Below are 26,242 nucleotides of genomic sequence, written 5' to 3' on the forward strand. Positions count from 1 at the left end.
TCAGTTGTGTAATCTGAGTCTAATAGGGAGCCCGAGAGACGTTATTGTGTCAGAGCGGTTCAAGTCAAACATATCCTCTCTTTGTTCTTGTATTAAATAAACCTGACAGATAGTGAAAATAATAAGTATTAGTAACTAACTCTAAACACCTGATTAACATTACTAGTCATACCAACACTCTGATTTCTCAACCTGAATGAACACCTGATCTATCATTCACTTAAAAGACAACCAATGACCCGAGGGTTAATCCTTAAATGGGGTTAAATACATAGGTGTGTCATCAAGCGTGCAATGGAAGTTGACAAAGCGATTAGTTCAGATCAACATTCAACATGGCATTTAGTCACGTTAATCCAGAGCAGTCGTGTCTTTTATATAAAGTTCAGTAATGAAGAGAGAATTGTTTTTGTACTGGACTGTTAACACCATAACCTATATGTATTTAAGTGTTTATCTGTTTAAAAAAAAATTGTCCATAAGGTTATGGAAAAAATGTCTCTTAGTGTAAGTTGCAAGAAAATGTAATGTATACAATCAAGAATTGACAAATGTTTCTATTTCTTGTTACATATTTTTTCTAAGCAGCAGGAGGCTTGATTACTAATTGTAAAAAATAAGTTATGCTACATTTTTGATAACATTAAAAGAAACTATTCATGTATCGAACATTTTAAATCAATAAATGGTTACACATTAGCAACAATTTGGGTTAATTATTTAGCAGCAAGCCATGTGTAGAAATGCCTAAATGGCCACGTATCAGACTATTTACAGGTGGTTGAGTGTACTGCAGACCTGCTTAGATATAATACTAGACATTCCTGCATGTATGACAGAATGTCTCGTAATATATATATATATATATATTCCCAGACAGTTTGGCAGGTCACGACCATCATGCAAATAACTGACTATCCTGTCATTCTAGAAATTCTATGCACAACACGCTGTTTATGTTATCTGCTAATTATAGTGTATTTTATCCACAATTTTAGTCCACTATTTATATTTTTGTGAATGCCGTTTCAAAACATTTATTTTGCATTTATAACACAGTCTTTTGCATTTTATACAGACCTACACTATAACAGAAATATTTGAGAACTTGTGTGCAAGTACAGAGTACAATAAAATTCAGAAGTAAGAAAAGAATTGGATAATTTATAACTGTGCTCCCTGCACAAAAGAGAAAGAGAAAGAAGTGACAGAACATTTAGCTTAAAAAAGCACCACAGTATCAATATCTGTTACTGGCCCCGACATCCAAAGCATAACTGTGAAACAAAAAATTACCAGACAATAGTTTTCAGTGTGCAAAGTTGTACAAAATTCTAGAAATGCCAAAATGACTCCTACTTTACCTTTTCTTCCATGTTTGTGTTTAGGTTTACTAATTACAACGCATGAAAGTCCGATGTAAGAGTTGTTTTTGATCTAACAGACAAATTTAACAACTAAATCATAAAGACTGAGAACTTCAACTTTGGGAATTAGTCTGCATTGATTACAACACATTTAAGGCCATCGGTTTCTTATGCAACACATGCAAACACAAATTGAAATGAATGAAAACATAAAATTCATTGGGATCTTTTTAAGTACATTTACTTATGTAAAAAACAAAAGAAAGCCTTCCCTTATTGACACTGTGTAGACTATGGGAATGCTATCTATATAATATGAGCGTTCTCACATGTGTGCCTTTCTCTAATCTAGGTCAAACTGCAGACAGGGACTGAAGCAAATCTGCTGGGATTACAGAGGCCTCAGAGAGATGGAACACATTCCAGGTTTAACATAACCAAAGTCTGCCTGCCTGCCAATATTCAACCCTGTGTGAAGATCTTCATTCAGAAGGTTTGTGCTTGCCATATATATATATATTCAATAATCAAATTATCTCTCAGGTTATTTCAGGAAAACACAATAAAATAAAGGCTCAATAATCTATAATTTTTTATAATCTCATACCAACAGGGAGAAAGGGTAAAGGGCTGCTGTTTAAATGTGTGTGAGAAAAGACTGGACAAGTGCAAGATCAATGACACAGAACAGAACAGGATCATGGGATGAGACGTATGAGATTAACTAAAGCACTGAAGTGTTATCAGCCACTAAAAAGGTGAACACAAATTACTGAGGAAGACTAATAGAGGTACATGCAAAACATATAACACAGATACCCTGACACACAAAAAGGACAATGACAACTCAGAAAAATTGAAGCTAATGAGATCTGTATAAAGCAATAATAGAAAATGAAATACGTATTTTAGAATATGGGATTAAATAACTTGCCAGAAACCACTTTTCTTGGGGCAGTCTATGAGTACCAAAAGGAGGAGATGGACTGAGAGGATCCAAATTATTAGAGCTTGTAGTTTCTCCTGAGGTTTGGGGGAGAATGTGAGAAAAAGGCAAAAATGTAAACTCACAAAAGCATACCTCTGCTTGGCTAAAAAACAAAAACATGCAACGTAAGATTGCTTAATATGCTCAAAATGATTTTCCAGCTCCAGATCTGTGTTAGCATTTAAAAAAAAATCATCGACTGAGTGTACTTAAAGGTTCTATATATGAAATTCAGAGCATATCTATTGCTTCCTCAGGGCTCTCAACATGGCGACGGCAGTACTGACAAAGCAAACAGTGTTTATCTTGAGTGGGCGGTGTATGAGCGCAGAGAAGAGCGGCAGGCATGAGCTGGCTGCTTTGTTAATGCTCTGAATATCGATTTTAGTATACCTTTAACTACACATTTGTCACAAAGCAAGCACCATATATAACCTATAACCATGTGTATTTTGACAAACTGGCAAGGTTGCAAGAAAAGAGGATATAACACAACTTTGATGCTAGGATCTTACAGGACAGTAATAAAGCTCCCTACTGTACATTCGAGTATTACAAGATATACAAATAGGCTTCACAACAAGACAGAGAGCGTGCATCCCATCCTGTGGTGTGCTTACATTTGGAGAGTATAGACTGTGGCAGACCAGTCACACGCTAACGGGAGTGAGATACAGAGAGAACACTAGAAATAGTAAAGCGCATGAGTGGGAGACGACAGACAATAACAGGCAGTAGTAATGACTATGTTAGGTCACACATCATCTATTTCCCGCGTACTCCTCAGCTGTCGAGGCAGCGGAGGGGTTGATGTGGTGCGCCGAGGTGTCCAATTGTCCATCGGGCTGGACAGACTGCACCGTCTCTACCAGGCTGCCGCTGGGTAGCACCACGTACCGGGCGGCCATGTCTTTGGGCTGCAGCTCCCGAATTCCCTCCTTACTGTGCCAGATTCCATAGCCAAAATACACAAAGAGACCTGGGAAAGGGACAACATGAAACACTTGTAACCATAATGACTCTAAATTAAAGTTAAGAATACTGCACACAGGCGTGTAGTGAGAAAAATGTCTCAAAATCCATTTAATTGTTATAGTAGTTGTTGAGATCGTTCAGTCTGCCCTCAATTAGTCACAAGCTTAATGAAATACAGTACTTTTATCAATTTCTATTTGTATTTACTCTTTGGTGTAATATTGATTACTTGGATTTAATTCCACCTAAACGATGAGTCGAATGTAGAAATCCTATTATTATTACCATTACCATTAATACAGGTAAAACCCTGTCAAGTGTAAAATTCCATGTGTGTGCTTCTCGTTAACTTGCTGCAGTGTGTGACAGTGGTCTTAAAATGGCTTATAGTCAAGAGAAGCCTTAAGCTAATGCAGCTAATCATGTTTCCCCAGTGATCCCCACTGACAGGGCATTAATGCGGTTTGACAACCATCTACATTCTCTGAGGGTTGTTGACGAAAGTAAAAACTTTCTCTATTCCCTTGCGGCCTTTACACACCTTGACAAATAGACAACACGAAAATGCAAAATACTCACCTGCGAATATTTTGCAACAAAACTACTCATACAGACAGTGATACAAATTTGCAACACTTTTTCACTAAAAGGTTTGAATAGATTTGCGCAGGCAGATTACCAACTGCTGGGTTCCTATTGACCCAGCGTCTGGCAGCCTGTCTGGGGTTAGAGGTTGTTATATAGCCTAAACTATTGTAAGCTATTTTATTGAGTTTCCTTTCAGCTAAATGCATTTTAAATAAGTCTATTGCAAATAACGTGATTGGTTGATCCATTTCTTCGCGGTGTGAAAACTCAGAAGAATCAACCTCGTTTTAAAGTTTAGTATTTGCATTCTGAATGAAAGTATTTATGAAAAAAACAAAACAACAAAATATAATGACGTGCAAACTAACTACACAAAAGAAATGCCCCCGGTGTGAAAGGTCTTTAGTGGGCAGAAAATGTTTGTTTGTTCTGAGGATGTAATGCTCATGCACATTAAGTTCACGAGGCAGATGTTTTACGATCATTGGCTGTTTATAAGAAGTGGACGTAGTCACCGCGACATCACCCATTTATTTGTGGACTACCGTTTTAAAAGGCCTCAAGTTTTTGCCATATCCATCTAGTTTTTTTTGGCGATTGGCTTTTTGCAACCACAAGTGACACGAGAGGGTGGAGCCAAGAACAACCAAAGACTTAATAAGACATTTTTAGGCGACCGAAAAGGTTACAATTAACCTTCATAAACTGAAAACACATTGTGAAAGGGTTAAAGTTGTAACACAAAAACACGGACAACTATCTGACCGGACAACGCCGTGGTAGCTACCTGTCATCACAAAGTGGCCATGCCCTAAAGCCTATCCTGCTTTCTCGTCTATTTTACTCTAAATGGGATCATAATTTACTATATGAAGATGTTGTATTTAGACTTGAAACTAGCAATTGAGAGCATAAACTCTCGATTGTTTACTGAAGAGTCGCCTCCTGCTATTAGACAGAATGCAAGTTTAAGGCAATTCGGCATTGGCTTCACTTTTCAGACCTGAAGGTGGCTGCCCGTTGATTACTTTGCATTCAAACTACCTACTGAGATAATATTCATTTCAGTTCATGTGAGTGCTGTCGATTACGCTGCCTTTAACCAAAATTAGATTAACAAAATGCAAAGCAGTGTTTGTTTAGAGGGGGTGTTGTATACCCACTGCTTGCCACCTTTGAAGTTTAGCCAAACGTATTTTGGAATTGCAGTATTGTTCTTGAGGCATTATGCAAATGAGGAGAGCAGAAGTTTTTCTTCAGCCAGTATGTTCTCTGTCTGAGTTCTGGTGCCTTCTTACCTACAGCGATCCATACGGTGAAACGAATCCAGGTTAGATAGCTGAGCTTCATCATGAGGAATATATTAATGAGAATACTGGCAGCTGGAGTCAATGGAACCAAGGGTACCTATAAAACAATAACATCAATTATACTCCAATCATAGTTGGTATAGTTTTCATGACTATAACAATTGGCTTTAAATAAATGTCTCAATTTCGTTGAGATTAAATGTTGACCATAATTTAAATGTGTGTTGCTGCCAGGACAGTGGATGCAGTGGAGCAAACAAGTTTATCTGAGGACCCAACAAAGTGAAAGACAGCAGTATTCAAAAATGATTTGAAACATAGAGTTGTGCAATAGTTGCAAAAACCATAAAGGAGCTCACCTGAAATGTTTTGCTGCTGGTTTGTGGCTCGTGTAACCATATGAGTGCCAGGCTGAGAACATAAGCTAAGCTGAAAATCACCAGCAGCATTGTGAAGCTCCAGATAGGCAGATGCAGCTGTTTGATTCCAAATTCTACCACTGCACACAAGGAGACTGAGCTCACTATTATAGTCAGCACGCAGTAACCCACCACCTCGCCCGGCTCACAGTCCCCCAGCAGCTGGCCCAGGTACGGTTCCCAGTAGGCCTTCAGCTGTCCCACCTCCCGCCGCTCTGTTGACGCCTGTCTCTCTACCAACTGGAGTTTGTCAGAGAAAGACTCGTACTGCTTCAGCTCCCCGCTGTCCTCGTTTATGGTCTGAGACTCTGAGGGGGCATCAGAAGGCTCAGCAGTAGGGTTGGGAGATGTGGAAGCGGTTCCCTTGGAGCTGGTTTTGTCAGGCTGGAAACGCAGCACAATGACACTCGCTGCCACAAAGGTGTATGCCAGGAGGGTGCCGATGGACAAGAACTGAACCAATGCCTCCAGGTCAAAGACGAGAGCCATGGTGGCCATGAGGATCCCAAACACCAATATGGCATTGACAGGGACTTTGGTGATGGGATTGACTCGTGCGAAAAAGGAGAAAAACAACCCATCCTCTGCCATGGCGTAGACAATCCGAGGGAGGGAGAAGAGATTACACAGCAGGACAGTGTTCATGGCTAGAAAAGGGAACAGAGAGTCATTATCAGAATATAGCATTGTGCAGTGAGGACTACTGCTAATCATTATGTATTACCATAATATACTTAGTCTAACAGCCATTTAAATTGTACTTCTCAATTGAAAATAGACACTCACCACAGATGGAACCTATTGCCACAATAACTCCAGCCCAACTGTAACCCCGGCGGAAGAAAGCATCTGCCAGAGCTGAGTTTGGGTCCAGCGTATGCCAAGGTACCATTAGTGTGAGCACCGTGGAGACCAGGATATATGCTGCAGCTGCCAATCCAAGGGAGATGGCAGTGGCAATGGGAACAGATTTCTGTGGGTTCTTTGCCTCCTCACTTGAAGACGCAATTACATCAAAGCCCACAAATGCGTAGAAGCATGTGGCCGAGCCCGCCAGTATTCCAGATAGCCCGAAAGGTGCAAAACCTCCTTCTTTCTGGCTCCAATTGGCTGGTTCAGCCAGCATAAAGCCAAATACCAGGATGAAAATGATGACAACCATGCTAATAGTGGAGAAGATGTGATTGAGGTAAGAGGATACTTGAACTCCAAAGGAAATGAAGAATGAGGCAACTACTAGAATCCCTGCTGCAAGGAGGTCAGGGTAATGGGCAAGGAAGGGCACATTCCACTGCATAATGTGCGTCTCTGTGAAGTTCTGGATGGCGTGGTTAAAAATGGAGTCCAGATAGCCACTCCAGGCACGTGCCACAGCGGCACCACCGATCATATTCTCCAGAATCACATTCCAACCAATGAGAAAGGCCCAGACCTCTCCCACAGATACATAGGTAAACATGTAGGCAGATCCTGTTTTGGGAATGCGTGCCCCAAACTCTGCATAACAAAACGCGGCCAGCAGAGAGGCAAGACCTGCAATAATGAAGGATACAATGACAGCAGGGCCAACTATGTCTTTAGCCACTGTTCCTGTCAGGACATAAAGCCCAGAGCCCACCATTCCACCGACTCCCAACAGAGTCAGGTCCAGGGTGGAGAGGCAGCGTTTCAGCGACGTGGCCATCATGTCATCATCCAGTGTCTTGAGTCGGTTCAGTTTCTGACAAAAGCGCACCGCTGGGGTGCAGCCCCTTGGACAGGTTTCCATAGCTACAGAGTTGGACAGCTGGACAGGATGTTGTTGAAACAATCACACTGGATCCATCGCCTGTTTATCAAGCTGATCTGCAAGACAGAGCACAAGCAGACAAACATTGTCAAATGCATAAGGAAAAACTACTGCAGGTTACGTGGTCTAAAGTTTTAAACCTATAGCATAGCCAAGAAACACAGAATGATGGTTTAATTTAAAGCACTTCATGTTTATATTTGAGCTTTTGAAGCACGTACAGCATGAAGAAATAAGGGTTTTGTATATCGTTGGTGATGGAAATAATAGGTTAGTTCAATAGGAACTCATGAAATCTTTTATGCATTAGAACCAAAAGTTACATTTCTAATTTTAAAAGCAGCATATCAGTAACATTTTGCTTTAGAGGTAATCGTGAAAAAAAGCTTATTTATTTAGAGCAAATAATTAAAAAGAAAGAAAATAATGCCATATATTCTATCTTGCCGTTCACCAAATTGAGTTAATCTATTTTATCTAGAACGCGCAATGAGGCCTGCATGTGTTACACTGGACACTCATCACTATAGCCGACAAGGCAAGTCCACGTCATCCGGTGCGCGGATAAAAGCTTAACATAATGTAACGACGTGAGATGGAGATAGTGCATTTTTTATTTGTTTGACTGTAAACAATGAGTTCAGGCTTGTCATCTGTGGGCTCCAGTATTCCTGGTCTGGGCGGTGCAACATCCGATTCCTGCCCTCGATGGGCATATGGCGACAACAGGACGCATCTGCTATAATTACGTAACGCTTTATTCCCTTCTAGAAATAACCCCCCGGCGCCATAAACTACACGATTCGTTTACACTACATAGACTATTCATCTTCAGTAGGCTATATATCTATGACCACATACTGTAGGCCTACCGTGGAGGGAACAGACGACGACAGGAATAAACGTTGTTTTAATGCCAAATTAATAATTTAAAACAAAATGGAAACGGACGCAAAAAGAAGATCGTTAGTCTATTAGACTTCCCTACTCCTGCATGTTTTGAACATAAAGAGCGACATCGCAATCATTCGTGCGTGAGCAGGTATGATTATATCCCGTGAAACCGTTTGTAACCGCATAGACAGAGACGTCCGTAATAACGGAAGAAATACAAGCATTGCTTTACCGTTGTTGTTCAGGGTCTGACATTTGTGCTGCAGGTCCGGCGTTGACTTAAGTTACCGAGGTTCATCGTCTGGTGATGGAGCCGAAGGTGCGCCGAGGAATAAAAAGACCTGCATGCGCCGTCTGGACTGCTTCTTAAAGGCACAGTCACCTTTAAATCAGAGGGCTTCCCCACTGCGCCCCACCCATATTACAGCAGAATGCGAGATTATAAGGAGCCGGTGCTCACTATGAATTTAAACATGTTTGAGAATTATATAAAAAAGAATCAGCTGACGTAGGTAAAAATGGTTGAAAGTAAAATTGTACTTTCATAGTTCAAGTGACTAAAATAAGAGCAATATTCGAAAATCAAACAAACAAATATAACACAAACCAGGTCAACCTGAAAAGGTGTTTATGCATGGTTCATCCCTTTAGGGTGCTCCCCAGGGTTTCTCAATAGGTGAACAGGCTCATGTTTTAATTGTCTCGTCATTGAGTGATGAGCAGTCGCAGCCTCCTAGTGAAATAATTTGGAACCCAGTGCGACACAAAAATGACTGCACTGAAAAATATTACTGTAAAATAATTCACAAAAGACACAAGACATTTTGAGAGACTTAATTTGTTTTATGAAAACAAATATTCATGCAATGGAAAATCAACACATACAAATATGTAATACTGCCAATATAGTCAACATCCCTAGTGCTCACACAACTAAAGCAAACTTAACAGATAAAAAAACATTATACACAATAAAGAAAAAGTAGCACAAATATGGGTAAAAAAAGTAGAAAATGAATTATAATACTGTTCATATAAATAAGCAATGAAGCGCCAGCACACTGGACCTGACACTTCAGTCAAAGGTATCAGGAGGCCTTCATGAAGTAGTCCCAGTTACAGCAGTCTGTGTGTCCGTAAGCAACATATTGATCCTCTAATTTCTGACAGAGCCCGCTCCCTCAATGCTCTTTAAATATGTAAACAATGTGTCTGTAAAGGTTTTGCAACACATTAACTTCCTAGTTTCACAATCTGTGATATGTCAGTTAAGTGCTTTACAATCTATGTTGTCACAAACTGCTACTGTTCTCTACCAAGACTACAGACGTCTTACTTGTACACTCGAGAACCAGCCTTCTCCTACGGTTTTTGATGGTGAATATTACACTTCCAACAAGTGATGAACACGTCGTTGAAGGAATCAATGCCACATGTTGACCGACACTTGTTGGATCTCACAACTACTGGAATGGAAGCATATGCAGTCGGTGGCTATTGTAGGATTGGGCCTCCTTCTCAAAGGAGTCCAGATTGTGACTCCTTCTGTTGAAGCTTGAGGATCAACTCGAGTAGGTTCATCTGCATCGTCAGCTCCTGAAATAACACATAATAGTTGAGGAGAAATTAGTTAGGACATACATTGCCATCTGCTGGGCATTCGTCTGTACCACAAAAGAGCATGTTTTCTATGCTCCCCTACCACTTGTGGTGTTAGTAAGCATTTGAACTACAGTGAGTAGACGGATGTAGGCTTTAACCTGAGGATTAGTGGTGATAAAAAACCCAGGGACTCCTGCTTTCTCCAAGGTGTTCTGCTGGTCTATCACTTTTTGATCCATTTCCGCTACAATCTTCTTATCCATCATTCTTTGTTCCTCTCGCACACGGATTTCCAGAGACTGACAACACAACACACAACTATTAGTCAACCAAAAAGAATGTAGCAATAATCAGAGCACCAGATTTCAATGCCTTACCTCTAGCTCTGCTTGTTGGTTGGACTTGAGAAGCGTGAGGTTGTGAGACTTGCATGACTGTATGGCATCCTTGTGTTTCCGTACGAGATCTTGTTTGAGTGCTGCACAGAAAAAGTAATAACTAATCAAACATCACACTGGGATGCAAACACAACCTTACACTGAAGGCCCGCTCCAAGAACCAGGTTTGATACTTGATATTGAAGGAACTCCTGGTTTGAATCAGCAATCATCCAGGTTAAAAGGGCACGAGCTTGCTTCTTGGAACGGGCCCCATTAGTCACGAAAAGAAAGAGAGCAGAGCACCAACCTTGGTGTTCACAGTGCAGCTTTTGCCTCTGGTTGTACAGATTCTTCTCTGTGAGATGCTGAATATCCAGGAGTCCTTGCACAATCTCATACACCGTCCCGTCTATGAGTGCTAGGGCCAGGTCACCCAGCGTGCTGTAGGACAGCCGCTGCTGGAAGGAGCTATAAACCAAGGAGGAAAACAAAACGCACAACAAATAATCATCAAGATCTAGTTATATTTCCTGGTACGGCTGATTAAGCAGTCTTTTGAATTCCGTGAAGGAAGTCTCGCTTGACAGGTAAGGCAGCATCACCTTGGTAAATCTTTGACTAGTGTTTGCAGTTCAGATAACAGGTAGTAATGTCTTTCTTGATGTTTAGTGGAGTCGCCGTCAGTGACTCCGGGGTAACCATCCATCTCCCTAACTGCAAAGATGACCGCAGCAGCGGGACGTTGGTTAACACATTCAGATAAGCTAGCTAGAAGTAGCAGGCTCGGCTAATTTAATTGTTGTATATTTAAACGTTTTCGGTAACCCGATAGGTAAGTTATATTGAAGACTAGCTTGTATATAGAACAGATAACGGCAGTTAAAGTTACTAAACCAACTTAACTGGAGGAAAGTGATTGTTTTGTTAGCTGTGGGTAAAGGACCCCAAGTTGCTGGCTGTCAATATGCCTGTCCGTAATGGCGCGTGCAGTAGCGTAATGTTTTCTCCAGGTGGCGCATTGAATCACAGAAGGGAGGCTCCTGAGGACCTGCTTACTAGAATATCACCATACGTTTACGAGCATTATAAATTAGCACGAAAGCGCTAAAAATAAATAATAACACAATAACGTCAATTGCAAACAGATAGTGAGCCATGTCAGATATGACAACACATAATGTATTGTGCTGTTGTGATGCAGTTTATTCGATCATGTTTATTTCAGAGTGGACATTTTTCTGACGGGTTCATTTGGCTCGTTTAAAAGAAGAGCAGATACAAGACTGACGCATCGCCTGAACACAGTTCATCTGCCCACACTGAGTGACCCTCTGTGCTCGACCTGCTGGACTGACTGGGGCTGCATGCGCGCCTCTGTCGCGCGCTACTGGTGGGCTGTGCGGCGTCACGCGCCCAAAGGTGCCATGAAATGAAGAAAACTCAATTGCGGAGGGGAAGAGCACTATTTATAAGAGCGAATGTGAACAGGATAAATTGGATTATTAGCTTCCTCGACTAAAATGGCCAAAAATACATCTCTTTATTTTCGAATTGTCGAGGGCAGGAACCTCCCGGCCAAAGACGTGTAAGTAATATCTGAATGGCATGTGTTTCTGTCAAGTCTTGTCTTATAATGTATATAGTCTCAACACGGTTTATTAATAGCTATTTATCGGGTTTATTAGATCAGAGAAAATTCATCTTAGATTTGAAACGCCAATTTCTGGTACGTTGTCTCCTGTGAATTATGTTAATTAAAGGAATTAGAGGTGAGTCTGGTCTGTCTGCTCGAATTGACCTCAGCATACTTAAACTGATTAAGTTTACCAACCGGCAAAATGTACCATCCTAATATATCTCATGTTGTCATGTCTTTTTATTGTCATCTTAAGCTCCGGAACCAGTGATCCATACTGCATTGTAAAAGTTGACAATGAAGTTGTGGCCAGGTGAGTTCTCTCTGATTATAAATATATATATATATATATATATATATATATATATATATATATATATATAGCTACAGCTAGAGAATGTATATTGCCTACAGTCAAAGTGCTCATCTATCATCACTGGAATATTTGCAGTTCCCACAACTCTCTGCACATGTAAGCCCAGAGTGCAGAGTGTATGATCACGGTGGTGGTGCCCACAGCGTGGCTCATCCTATGCAGAGAACCTGATACTGGTCCGGCCTTTAAAACACCCGCAGGTAACCATGGAGAGGGTGCATCAATTATTGCAGTGAGCTCCTGCGTGTAACCAAGGAAGCTGGTTCAGAGGTGTTCTCTGTTTGAGTGGGAAAAGTACAGATGTAGTACAGTGTGATATTTCCAAGTGGTGCAATTTGACAGCAATCCAGATTTATTTGAGAAAAAGAAATGTCTGACGTGTGAAAGAACGAACATGGGGTGAATGCAATGGCTATTGTTCCATCTGGCATGTTACAGCAAACAGCGCAATGATTCACTGCCGACACTCACTAATTATCTGACAGTGTTACTGGCCAATTGACTCCTCCACTGAGATGTTCATGGATGATGTGGCTGGTAGATTGTGGTGGGAAATAATGGGTACAGTACACTCTTAGAAACAGAAAGGTTGATACTGATAAAAGATTTTCCCTTGATAGGGTATTCTTTGAAATCCTTTGAACCTATTAACAATATGATGTATGTTTGCTATAGATACTGAAATATAGATATTTGTCAATATCTTTCTTTAAATAATATACACCTGTTTTTCTTTAAAATCATTTTTTATTTCGATGGTCTAATATTGGGAAAATAATAATCTAAATACTTCAATAATAATATCTGACCAGATATTCAGTGCCAACTTTCAGTACTTAGTGTTATGGACACATTACCGATAATAGGAGAACCAATGATAAAAGATAAAAGTCTGAAAAGTCACACATTTTTTTTTTCTTTTATCCTCTTCCATAAATCATCCTGTGGTCCAAAACCCCAGTATTCTTTTAACATATTACTGGAAAAAGCATGTGATCTGTCTATCCTCCGGTACAGTGAGGGCTCATACCGCTGGCACATTTACAACGAATTCTGACTCCTGCCGTTACTCTACTGGTCTCTATTGTTACATTCATGTGATGTGTTTCTGCGTAAGCTCTAATAAGCACCCATGTGAAACCTCTGTTTTCAGGACTGCCACAGTGTGGAAGAACCTCAGTCCTTTCTGGGGGGAAGAGTACACGCTGCACCTCCCGATGGGGTTCCATTGCCTCTCCTTTCATGTCATGGACGAAGACACAATTGGGTAACACTGTCATACAAAGCTGTATCAAAATGATTCCACATCCAACCACTGCTCTTGACTGACGGAGTTTGCCTGATGATTTGTAGTCCTTCAAGCCACGATTGTTTGCTTAACTTGCCTCATGATTGAGCCAACATGGACCTCATATAGTTTAAACGTTTTGGGAAAAAGACTCCGAGCTTTGAATAAACAAACATCATCAGGCAGATGGTCGCCCAGATTGAGTGATTAAAGCTTTTTTTTCTTCTGTTCTTCTCATGACCACCAGTACTCTAATCAGTCTTCAAATTCACCTCATTTACCTCTATCAAGATCAAACAACTTTGAAAGCGTTTTCAATTGATTACATTTGATAATCTCCGTTTCCTTCTTTCTACAGCCACGATGATGTCATCGGAAAGATAACTCTGAGCAAAGAAGCCATTGGATCTCAAGCTAAAGGTATGACTGAACAAATCTGTAACAGGATGGGTGCAAGCTCATAGGTTAAACACACATGGCTTCCCATGACCCAAGGTGAGGAGACATGCCTTTTTTTAGACGGAGTCTCTGGGAATGTTTCTCAGTGCTCTCTCGCACATTTCTTGTGATTTGCTTACATTTATTTTAAGAGTTGAGCTGAACTGTGTAAACTCGCAGGCAATGAAATTATCATTCACATGGATGCATGTGTTATTATGACGACTATCCTGGTGCTTGTCTGCATAAACTGGGGTTTATTTTCATTGTGCATCACAAACCCTCCTTTTGTGATGAAGCCTGCGGCGCTGTGAAATGAGGAGAACAACCAAAGCATTTCAAATAGCTTCAAACCATTTAACGTCTGGCTCTCTCATAGAGGCTTTCACATTCAATAAATGAGTCCCACTGTTTACCTCCACATGCACCCAAGCACGTTCTGCACTGTCCTGGCCCGACACACGGCATTTAAAATATCGTATGTCGTGATGAAGTTGCAGTTTTATTAGATTGCTCAAAGTGTTTACCGGGGAATATTTGCTGCGTATTGATGCGTCTCTCCTCAGAGCCACCTGGCATGGCCTTCAGTCGCGTGATTCATTTCTATCATGGCGATACACCGAGTCAGTTAGTTACTCACGGGAATATTCCCCCAGTCTGTCCTTGACGTTGTACCCTCGCTTATGTGTGATATTTCTGAAATAATAAAACAGTGAATTTGACTTGACTGACAAAACAATATCACATAGCTGGAACAAGGGAATGTTCGGCATTGTTTGCTTGTAACGTTTAAATAATCAAAAATGTTTCATATTATTGTTTTGGTGATCATTTAAGTGATCAATTGACTAAACGGTTCAGCTCTAAACTCATTTCTGCCATAGGAGATCTTAATTCTTTCCTTGTTCAACTCTCAATTAAGTTTAGAACTAACTGTTTTGACGTTAGTTCTGAAGCAATTAGTTGATTAGTTGGAAAAATAAGATTTGCATACTTAGTTTTTCTGTTTTTTATCCTCTCTTAATGTGTGATGTTTGAGAGGAGTATTGTTTTAATGAATAATGTCTCTATTGTCAGGACTAGACAGCTGGATGAACCTGACGAGGGTCGACCCTGATGAAGAAGTCCAGGGAGAAATCCACCTGAGCCTGGAGCTACTGAAAGACACAGAGAAGATCAGCCTGCGATGTCAAGTCATTGAAGCCAGGTAACATCAGTGTGTGCTTTAAATCCTGCCTCTGCTGTGAGGGAAAATGAGTTCTCATTCAGAGATAACAATGGACAGCCATGGCCTAAACATTCACATGCAAGTGGTGAAACTATCACGTATCTATGTAGTTTCAAAATGATTACATTGTTAATTAGTCAGAAGTTACACGACGGTAGCTGAAGACCTGGCAATGCCATCAGTGTTTCTGTGCTGAAATGTAATCAGCATCGACCCGCAGGCCTCCACACTCTCCTCCTGAGTCATACTGCCACTATCACACCCCTCACTGCCCCATCTGTGCATCCCAGGCTACAATCTCTTCCTCCCAGGCAGGGCACTAATGAGCATGTCAATCAGAGCTCGACACTCTGTTATACAAACATGCTCAGATGAATGTGAATCAAGTTCGAAGAAATAAGGTCAAGTGGAAAGTTTTAGCTGTTTTTCTTTGTTTACCAATTGAATTTGGAGAACGGGTAATAGGAGTTTGTTGAGCTTTTCAAATGCATTGATCAGTTCCGTTGTCTTTTGTTCTGGTGATTCCCGCAGAGACTTGGCTCCAAGAGATATTTCTGGAACCTCTGATCCTTTTACAAGAGTTATTTTCAACAACCACAGTGCAGAGACCTCGGTGAGCTCTATGTGCCTGCATGTGCAGTATTGGTTTCAGACGAGCCAGAGATGCATGTTCTGCTGTTGTAATTGGTGGTTGTTTGGTTGTCTGTCATTTTATTTCATATTAGCGTACACATGTAAGGTTTTAGGAACTCCTAACACCCCGACCCTCTGGGTTTTAGATTATCAAGAAGACTCGTTTCCCTCACTGGGGAGAAACCCTGGAGCTGGAGTTAGATCCAGAGGAGCTGAGTGAGGGGGGGACTGTCACTGTGGAGGTCTGGGACTGGGACATGGTGGGCAAAAATGACTTTCTGGGAAAGGTGAGGATGCAATTATTATGTAGTATGGGATCTTTCTTTTATAGGTTTCATGTTGTGATCACTACAAAATATGCTTCACCTGGACGCACAGTATTTTCCCACCAAAATATGCATGACGTTTGAAGTTGTTTTTCTTGTCTGATATTGTATCCTTGTTTATTCTTTTGTTTCACAGGTGGAAATCCCTTTTGCTTGTTTGCACAAGACACCTTTGTTAGAGAGCTGGTTTCGTTTGCTTCCCTTGGGAAACAATGAGGTTGATGCTGGGTGAGGATTATGAGTGTGCTTGTTTGTCCAGTGTGGTGATTTTGTGTGTTTGCATAACTAAGACAAACATTTCATCTTTAAGATGCAAATTGAACAGCAATCAGTGTGTTAAAAAGCACTCAAGGAAGGTATTTACTATTGATTTGATTTTGTCGGTTACATTTTTACAAGAATATGGAACTTTTCTAAGGTCGTTTAGGAATTATATGCAATTATACGTAAACAGTTGAATCAGTTTTAATGGATTTCACACACTTCTTACATACAATGCAAACACAGTGCAAATGACAGTGCAAGTGTCCTTGGTTGTCCTCACTCACAGAACAACAAGTAGTCTTTTCCAGATAATATTCTGGTTGCTGTCATAGACACTTTTCCCTTTCTTTTCCATGATATTATTTATTGGGAGCCTACCTCATAATAAGATCAAGGTGTGCTGAAAATCTCTATATTTTTTTTGGTTCTGTGGTATTTTCCTCTGTTGCCAGTGGCAAGCTGGGAGCGCTGCGTCTGAAGGTGCGATTGGTGGAGGATCGGATCTTGCCGTCTGTGTACTATCAGCCCCTCATTCACCTTCTGGTGGAGTCAGTCATCTCCCCTACAGAGGTCAGGATCACTATTTTTGTTTAGTAGTGTAATGCAAGTCACTAAATCTGTGCTGGATTTCAGGCAACAGAAAAACTCCATGTACATGTTAGTAGTGGTTCATGACCTGAGTTCTCTTCTCCGCAGGTGGAGGATAGCAGTGCTCTGACCATGCTGGAGGAGGTGAACACGGTTGAGAGCCGACAGGATGTGGCGATGACTCTGGTGAAGATCTACCTGGGCCAGGGCCTGGTGGTGCCCTTCCTGGATTACCTCAACACGCGGGAGGTCAACCACACCAGTAAGATTAAACTGTTTCAAATGTTAGATCACTGTCAGTCCGAACATTTACCAACGGAAACGGCGGATATGCAGAGATATTAGTTCAAAACATTTAGCATGTAACAACTGTGATTACATAATAAACACACATACACAAGTTTATCGCTATTAGTCAGTGTTTGTGTTAGTCAGAGAAACCTTCTGAGGGATGCATCTATTTAAACTCTGAATTGACATCAAGGTCTCTGAACATTTGTTATCTATGTGTGGGCAGCTCAAGTCTAACAGCACTATGTTTTATACCCTGATGCCAATTATTTACTCACCCAACATTCTTTTCATGGCTTCTCTGTTGTCTGTGTTAGTCATGATTTTGCCTCCGCACCACATCCCCATTGCAAATTCACACAGAGTTGTGCTCTGGTGTGCGGGTTCGGTTTAGTTGGTGTAGTTTGAGATAATAAGCATAGTGCCCATGTTACCATAGCAACTCCACATGATCCGAACTGTAACTGCTTGGTCAAGAATAGATGTCGCAAGCAGCTAGACATTAAAATTGGGCACTGGGTTAAAGAAAAGGAACGTGTTCAAAAACCCACATTTCTCCGCACGTTCTGATCTTTAAAACCAAAATATTTTACCCGGCAACCCAGTCCTGTCACTGTGGATTTTTACGTATCATAGAAGGATTTAAGTAATGCTGCAGCAAGGTCAGTCTTCCCTCTGGACACTGGGCTCTGCGTTTCTAAAAGAAGATTGATTCTTAGCCGATAAACAGAAGAAAGAAAGCATGAACACGTGAGACCAAAAGCCTGAATTAAGGGCAGAAACAGACAAAGGAACCACACACTGTATTAATAGCTTTCAGTTAAATTTAATAAAGCACTCTCAGAGATTTACGCCAAGTTGATTATGTGCCTGATGAGGGTCTCTGTGAAAGCTTTAATGTTGCTTTATTACACTCATTGGAAGCTTTTAATACAGTGGACAGACAACAGTAGAGAGTTGACTGGAAATGAGGGAGATGGAGAATGACGTTCAGCAAAGGTCCCTGCCAGATGTAAACCAGGGACATTGTGGTTCATGGTCAGCCGTGTTGTTTTTTTTATTATTTTTATCAAAAGCTATGGGGACATGTTAAATGATGCTATTATTTTCTAAAAACCTAATCAATCTCTCTTCTGTCTTGCTCTCACAGCTGATCCAAACACTTTATTTCGCTCCAACTCCCTTGCCTCCAAGGCCATGGAACAGTTCATGAAGGTGCATTGATGTATCTGTTGTTTTATTTAATCAGGAATTGTAAGTGATTGATTTTTCTGTTAGTACTTTGAGTGAAAGCATGATCTAATTATTTCTAATCTTTTGGCGAATCTTTTGCTATTTTCTTCCTTAACATTTCCTATCTCTATTAAATTAATCTACTGGGTTAGTTACATGTCTTATGGTCCCCTTGCTGCATCATACTGTACCTTGTTTGCTCTTTGTATTATGCAGATTTACACATTTAGAAAACAATCCCTGTATCACAGATGCAAATGAGATGTATTCAACATATGGTCTTGTTTTGCTGTCAGGCTGTTGGCATGCTGTATCTCCACGAGGTGCTGAAGCCCATCATCAACCGCATCTTTGATGAGAAGAAGTACATTGAGCTGGACCCATGTAAGATCGATCTGAACCGCACAAGGTAACACAAACCATGATTTTTTTTAAAATTCTGAACTAAAAACAGTCCAGATCAGCTTTGGACGCTTGTCTTAAGCCACAAATGATAAGTGACGGTTGTGTGTTCATGCGTGTACTTCACAATCTATGTGTTAAAATGGTTAAAATGGAAAAGCTGCCACAGGAGACTGCCCACTTCCTTTACACTTCACCTCAGAGAAGAAGACATCAATGTGAGAAAATGGGAAAAAAAAGGAATGTAAAAAGGGGGGAGGCTGTTGCTTGGCAACTGCTATGAGCCCCCTGAGATGTCTATCGAGGATCTAATGTGCCGTCTGTCTGCAGTAGATTTACCTGCCATCACCTTGTTTGTTGTTTCCACTCGCTGTCTACTGTCTACCGTCTCTTTCCGACATCTTCAATTCAGCTCTCAATCGCATAGCATGCTCTCACATGTAATGACATAATCAGGAACAGAGGGGTTATCAGTTATATGATAAGAGGCTTTGTAAACTTGACTATATTTTAAAGAAATCTATACACAAAACGGCTGGTGCTGTGTCTTAGGATTGTGTCTACTCTATAGTTTTCTGACACAGGGATTCAGTCATTTATGCCATCTGTCCTCCCCTGTGAAGACGAATTTCATTTAAAGGTGCAGTGTCAGAGGCAGAGGTGCGGGACAGCAGTGTGGAGATGCTGCAGAGCTACTTAACCAGCATCATCGAGTCAATCGTGGGCTCAGTCGATCAGTGTCCTCCTGTCATGAGAGTGGCCTTCAAACAGCTACACAAGAGAGTAGAGGAGCAATTTGCTGAACCTGAGAATGAGGTCAGTCTGGAGCAAAACACGCAGAAGAAAAACAGCTGGAAACACCTCTTCAAGGCATTTTTATAACTCTGTGGAGCTTGTTTGTTTGACATGTAATCATGTATGCATTACCATTACAGCTGTTCATATCATTTTTACAGGATGTGAAGTATCTGGCCATCAGTGGATTCTTTTTCCTGCGTTTTTTCGCTCCTGCAATCCTCACACCTAAACTGTTCCAGCTGAGGGATCAGCACGCTGATACACGTACAAGCAGAACGCTGCTCCTGCTGGCCAAGGTACAATTCACAATGCAGACACGCGTACACACACTGTTATGGCTAAATTATTCCAGACATCACACTTGTCTGAAAAAGTAAACAGGATGCGAGGACACATGCTGTCTGGCAACGTTGAGGAATTTTAATTTGCAAGTGTTATACAAATAAATATGAAGCAGGAATGCAACGTGCAATGTTTACACTATATGTGCAGGCAGCAGTGCTTTTGTGTGGAATGATGCCCAATAACAGCAGGCAAAGCACTCAGCCATTCCTTGCTTTTCACCTTGTGAGGTAATTACATAATGCTGTTAAGTCAGCAATGTCTGCCCAAAGTTTAGTTTAATGTCAATATAAAAACTGTACTTCCTGGAAATGTTATTGATAACCTATAAATACACGTTTCCTTTTTGTATAACACGGTTTTTATGTCCCAGAGGCTGGAATCTGTGGATTGCTTTACCAACTACACCAAGTATGCAGTAGTGCATTGCCATTGTTTGCCATAAAGTTTAAACAGTATACCCACTCAAACATCCTGTTTCATGTGGAAATCGATCAAATTAAACCATCGGGGGAAAATAAATCCTTTTTGACTGGCAAGAAAGGCATCTAGTATGTGACAGAACTCATGATTTTGAAAGAAAGGGACCCCCGACTGTCGCTATCATAAACACCCTCGATATCGTTATAAACCGAGGTGTCATTTTAGAAGAAAAGTGAAGTTGTTGTTCTCCCACGTGTGGGTTCTGTGGTTGCTGTCCATGGTGCTGAAGTGCTGTTGCCATGGGTCCTCTACAGAGAAAGAGAACATGCTATTTTTACCTCTGTGTGTGCCACGACCAGCCTGCGGTTCAAAGCCGAGCATCAGAGAGAGGTGTAGAGAGGGACTTCCTCCTCGCCCTAGGACAGGTGTGGGCCGGACAAAGGGCCTCTCAGCATGCTTGGCCTCAGGGACCCTTTTGATCTCCGACTTTGAGATATGCAGTCACTCACACTGAGTTCTGTCAGTTACTGGGGATTTGATGTGGAAGATGTGAACGTTGCGTGGAAATTGTGTCTTTATGGTCACCAGGCATTGCAAAGTGTCGGGAACTTGGGCCTTCAGCTGGGTCACGGAAAGGAGCAGTGGATGGCGCCTCTTCATCCCATCATCCTACGCAGTGTTTCTTCTGTCAAAGACTTCCTGGACAAGTTGATTGACATCGATCATGACATTGGTAAGGATGACGATAGTAAACACACACCGCTAAACTTAAAAGGAAAGCAGGTCATGCTGTTGAGCTAATCAGCCGCAGGCCAGCTGCTAGTGAGCACCTCCCAGCTGATATCAGGATTAAGCAAAACAATACTGTAGTGGTGAAATATTCATAACTAGCTGGAAGACTAGAAAAGAAATGACATAATTAATGAGCTGGCAGGGAGCTGGAGTGAGAAGGCGTTTGTACACGCCACACTGGTTACCCAACATGTTCTGGCCTGCTTTCTTACTGTCGTGTGTCAGCGAGGCTGTTGTTGTGAAACTTCTTCCCCCTCTGATATATCATGTTTCAGCCGCCTCCTGCACACCACACCTACTCTTTTCTCTTAAAGGCCAGTTTGACATTTAATGCTCTTCAGGTGGATTTGTTGGACAGAAAGAAAGAGGCTTGTTATGCCTCTTTGAAGCTGTCCTTCATGTGGTGATGAAGGAGGCTGAGGTACCAACACTGACAAATGATAGAAAATGAAGACTTGAACACGCTAAAACATGTGCTTCTTTACATTCTCTGTTTAAAACTATTCCAACTTCATTCTGCAGTGTCTGAGGTGCCACAGAGGGCTGTATTCATGCCCTCAGTCACAGTTAAAGAGGGGTACCTCCACAAACACAAGGCAGAGGGACCACAACTGCTCTCCCGCTTTGCCTTTAAGAAACGCTACTTCTGGTTGACTAGTGAGACGCTGTCCTACGCCAAGACGGCTGATTGGCAGGTTAGTACTGAACCAGTGGGTTATAGCTCTATATTGTTTATATTTACATATGTTTATCTACTTTACTAGCCATTTTGGCAACCAGCCATTGTTTCAAGTTTTCATCTTTTTGCTATGTAGCTTAGTACTGTTCTTAAATCTGTCTTCTCCTGTGACATCTGCACCAAAGCGCAAGTGATGTCTGCCAGAGAGATGCCTATTTATTCCCCTCGTCTTGTATACAAGCCAAAAATAGATGAGTAAACTTTGAATCAAAGTCATGTGAAAGTGAATCACCCTATATAAGAAGCTGATATGCCCTCTGAGGATGAATTAATCACCGTGTGTCTACCCTTTTTAAGGACGTTTATCAACGTGGCTCATAAAAAGAGGAAACATTTCAGTCATCCCCAGCTCACGTTACTGTATTCATGTTGATCTCCTTGAGAGAACATCATTAGTAATATTACCATGTGGTGCCTAACCTTGTGATAATGATCTCCTCTCATTCACCAGCCAGAGACAGAGAGGGAGACGGAGAGGGGAGCAGGCTCTCTCTAGCCCAGTAAAAAGCTCTCTCTTTGAGCCAGTCTCGGCTTTGTGTGACTGGAATAAAGGCGCGGGGTAATTGAAGGCTGTGGATATTCATGCTAACATTGCAAATCAGATTGTAGACAATGTCCTGGCCCCTCTACTCAATGTTGGAGCACTCCAATCTCAGTGAAGCGAGCTCCCACTGGAAGTGGCTGATTTACACTTTAAAGTGGCCTTTCCTGCGATGCTGATTTCATCTTCACTTCCTCCTTGTCTCAAATGGTTCATCCTAATCTAAAATCTAAGCCTAATGTGTGCAAAGGATCTCAGTATAAGACACTGCTCCAATAATTTGCTCTGTGATCAAATGTTATCTCACTTAAACCTTAGTGTAGGCGCCTGATGCAAAAACATGATCCATCCTTAACAGCCTGCATACTTCTGTTTATTGGCGTTGTGGTTTGTGGTTAAATTGTTGCAGGTGCGCTCCTCAATCCCTATTCTTTGTGTGTGTGCCGTGGAGAGGGCGGATGAGAATGCCTTCCAGCAGCAGAATGTAATGCAGGTCATCACCCAGGACCACGACGGACAGCTGCACACCATGTACATCCAGTGCAAGGTGCTTTGGTACTGACACCAGTCAGTCACCAAAAAAGTTCTTGACCTTTTTCAGTTTGCCACGAAAATGTTTACAGCTTGTATTTTTATTGTGAAATCATTAACATGCTCTGTCCAAATCAAATAAACAAATTGATGAATCCATATTTAATTGTTAGTTTAATAAGACATATATATATATTGTAAACACAAAACATGTCATTTGATTGACCATTTACTGTAATACTTCAAGGATTATTAGTTGATTACTTTTGCATAGCAACATTTTTCCTGCTTTGATTTCAGAATGACTTTAATAGACCACCAAATGGTCCAATGGTTCATGGTATATTTGTGTCTATGTAGAATGTCAATGAGCTGAACCAGTGGCTGTCGGCAATCAGGAAAGTCAGCATCTACAATGAGCGCATGCTGCCCTCTTTCCACCCAGGGGCTCATCGCAGTGGCAAGTGGACCTGCTGCCTGCAGGCGGACCGTGCTGGTAATCCTGCTTTCATTACTTCTTATAGCTGCACACACTTTTAAATCCTTCTATTAGGACTCAGGATGTAATGTATCTATGCAAACTACTTTTGAATTACACCTACGACTCCCCCAGAAGGATCATCAGGAATGAACATAATCTCAGCATTGTTGACCGTCAACATACATTATTTCACTCCCGATCAACTTACTTGTAGATGGCTTCAAAGAGCAAATGAGCTCCTGCTGATCTGTATTTAATGACTAAACCCTCAATTTGTAGCTGCCATGTTTTTGTTGCATCAGTGGAGAACAAGCTCTGAGAATCATAATGCAATTTTCTCTGACCAATTACATTTAGTCACCGTCTGAAAGCTACATCTGATTACATTTCTTGTGTGGGTTTTCACAGTCCTGAGCAACAGAAATGTTTCATCAGTTATTGTTTACACAACATGTGTTCCCTGGGTAATAGTGTGTGCTGGGGTTTGAGTGCCACCAGGAGCATTAGCATTAAAAATGTACAAACTTGTATTACCATGAGACCTCCGTCAAATTGGCAAGTTGAATGATATGTAATGTTTACCTGTGTGGGGTTCAGATGAAGAGCACCACTGTTCAATAAAAGGCTGGCTCTCAGTTATAGGCTGCAGTAGAACCCACTCAGCTGTGACACTGGGTGACTGGAGTGACCCGCTGGATCCTGATGCAGAGACACAGACCATATTCAAGCAGCTTCTCCAGGGCAGAGACAAACTCAGGTCGGTGGAGGAAACGCTCTGTAAACATTCCCAGCATGCAGTTACTTTACTGCACACTAGAGGGCAATGTTGCAACACAGGAATGCATTACCCTGCAAAGACAAAACTGCTTTTGGAGAATAGTCAGTGATCATAAGATTCATATTTCTGATATATATTTCAGGAAAAAATATGTAGAGATGCCAGACGCTGATCAGACATCCAGCAATAGAGAACCGATCAACTCTGACATTCACCCAGGTGAGGCTGCATCTAAACTGTACATTGTCTGCCATGGTGGAGGGACTTTTATTAATGTGGATGGCCTTGTGTTGTCATCAAGATGATCTATTTCTGTTGGATAGCATTGTACACTTTCTGCCTCACAGATGGTGCAGAATGCAATGTTCAGCTGATGAAGCCAGGTCAGAGCGTTGCTGCCCGGCTGTTGGTGGTGATAGAGGATCTGGAGCAGGCTCATGCCACCTTCCAGTGCAGAGAAAAAGAGGACGGCACCAGTGTTGTTCTGAATCCCTAGACTCGACACAGACTTGGATCCCACTACTAATGCCTGTAAAAAGGGAATCCTGCCACTTTGAATCTTTTGTATTCTCTTGAGTGCCACTGACTTCAACAGCGCCGGGGAGAGATTATGATACCTGACGACAAAAGAGGGGGGGGGGGGGCGAGGGTGAGGGTCTTTGAAGCATGACTTGACAATCTCTTGCATGGCCTACATACACTTGTTGTGAAATGTGAAAAGAAGCTTTTATATTTTGAGATATTGTACAGGACCTCAGTCAGGGTCACACATTTTTATGCAAAAAGCTTGTTGTAGTGTAATCTACAGTACCTGAAGGTGTTTTGATATTGCTTTCATCAACGTTTTGTATTTTATTGAGGCAATTTATCACCATGGTCGCAATGTAGCAGTCACATTAACGTTATAGATCATAGCACCATGAGTTTTTGAAATACTGGTGCACAGGCCACAGTATAATGCTGCCTGTACAATGAGCAGAAATACTATTAATGTACTTGTTGCTTTGGTCCCTTTATACAAAACAATGTGCTTTTGTTTCGGTGCTATGGCCAGTCAACTTAAATGTTTGGTTCTGATGTAATTTGCATATTTAAAAAGTCCTAACATTTGATGTCGCCATTCCTAAAGTCATAAGGGTAATATCTACATGTTAACAATTGTATGTCCATACATATAATTGAGACAATAGAAGTAACAATCATGTGAGATGTTCCCATTTGATACGTTTACAGTTTCTTTCGATTTTTGTGCCACAATATGTGGCTCACAGGTGTCAGGATATGTTTGAGAGGCCAAATTTGTTTTTAAAATGCTTTTTGAAGCACTCAAATCACACAATTTTCTCTACGTATCTGTGAGACACACGAACTGTACACAGGCATGTTGTAAGGCCATTTCCATATAGAGCAGTGTTCAGTGTCTTTCCCTTAAACGGAGACGGTAAGTCGAAATCAAATCTGTGATCTCCCAGACAGTCCTGTCTGTGCAGCTGTTTCCATTATATTCTGGCACAGCTACTGTCGTGTCTCTTTCTTTTAGAAGAACTGTGGATATTTATGAGTGTTGTAAACACTCTTCCTGTCTTTAGATGTAACTCTTAGTACACATGCCAGACATGACAATCACATGTTCTACATTCTTCAACTAGAGTAAACTTCAGATGTCACTTAAGAACTTGATACTCCCCGAATGAGGGCTTCTATTCTAAAACAGAAGAGAAAACACTACTGCCTGTACTTTATTTTGCAAATACACCATGATGGTTTGTTCCAAGTGGATTTTTAATGTGAAGTAAACGCAA

At 41.3% G+C, this 26,242-nt stretch overlaps 3 protein-coding genes across 3 annotated transcripts; 1 reads left to right on the top strand and 2 right to left on the bottom strand.

Moving 5' to 3' along the window:
- Positions 1 to 3,088: 3,088 nt before the first annotated feature.
- On the bottom strand, positions 3,089 to 7,415 carry slc7a4 (solute carrier family 7 member 4; the record flags this gene model as incomplete). Its single annotated transcript, XM_079160816.1, has 4 exons — positions 3,089 to 3,334; positions 5,217 to 5,325; positions 5,588 to 6,294; positions 6,434 to 7,415. 4 exons carry the CDS (start codon positions 7,413 to 7,415, stop codon positions 3,117 to 3,119), a joined length of 2,016 nt encoding a protein of 671 aa, XP_079016942.1. The 3' UTR covers positions 3,089 to 3,116.
- Positions 7,416 to 9,212: 1,797 nt separating this feature from the next.
- On the bottom strand, positions 9,213 to 11,209 carry dgcr6 (DiGeorge syndrome critical region gene 6). Its single transcript, XM_079161141.1, has 5 exons — positions 10,915 to 11,209; positions 10,620 to 10,780; positions 10,310 to 10,410; positions 10,091 to 10,231; positions 9,213 to 9,926 (listed from the first exon to the last, which is right to left on the bottom strand). Exons 1-5 carry the CDS (start codon positions 11,016 to 11,018, stop codon positions 9,849 to 9,851), a joined length of 585 nt encoding a protein of 194 aa, XP_079017267.1. The 5' UTR covers positions 11,019 to 11,209; the 3' UTR covers positions 9,213 to 9,848.
- Positions 11,210 to 11,832: 623 nt separating this feature from the next.
- rasal1 (RAS protein activator like 1) lies at positions 11,833 to 24,936 on the top strand (the record flags this gene model as incomplete). The annotated part of the gene is made up of 21 exons (XM_079161140.1): positions 11,833 to 11,897; positions 12,205 to 12,261; positions 13,478 to 13,591; positions 13,971 to 14,032; positions 15,128 to 15,257; positions 15,810 to 15,891; positions 16,058 to 16,198; positions 16,374 to 16,465; positions 16,954 to 17,071; positions 17,198 to 17,351; positions 18,531 to 18,595; positions 18,910 to 19,022; positions 19,639 to 19,831; positions 19,972 to 20,109; positions 21,167 to 21,311; positions 21,893 to 22,065; positions 23,060 to 23,197; positions 23,542 to 23,677; positions 24,287 to 24,419; positions 24,583 to 24,659; positions 24,788 to 24,936. 21 exons carry the CDS (start codon positions 11,833 to 11,835, stop codon positions 24,934 to 24,936), a joined length of 2,475 nt encoding a protein of 824 aa, XP_079017266.1.
- Between the last annotated feature and the right edge of the window lie 1,306 nt (positions 24,937 to 26,242).

The sequence above is a fragment of the Pholis gunnellus genome, assembly GCF_910591455.1.
Source record: "Pholis gunnellus genome assembly, chromosome: 6".
NCBI lineage: Eukaryota > Metazoa > Chordata > Actinopteri > Perciformes > Pholidae > Pholis > Pholis gunnellus.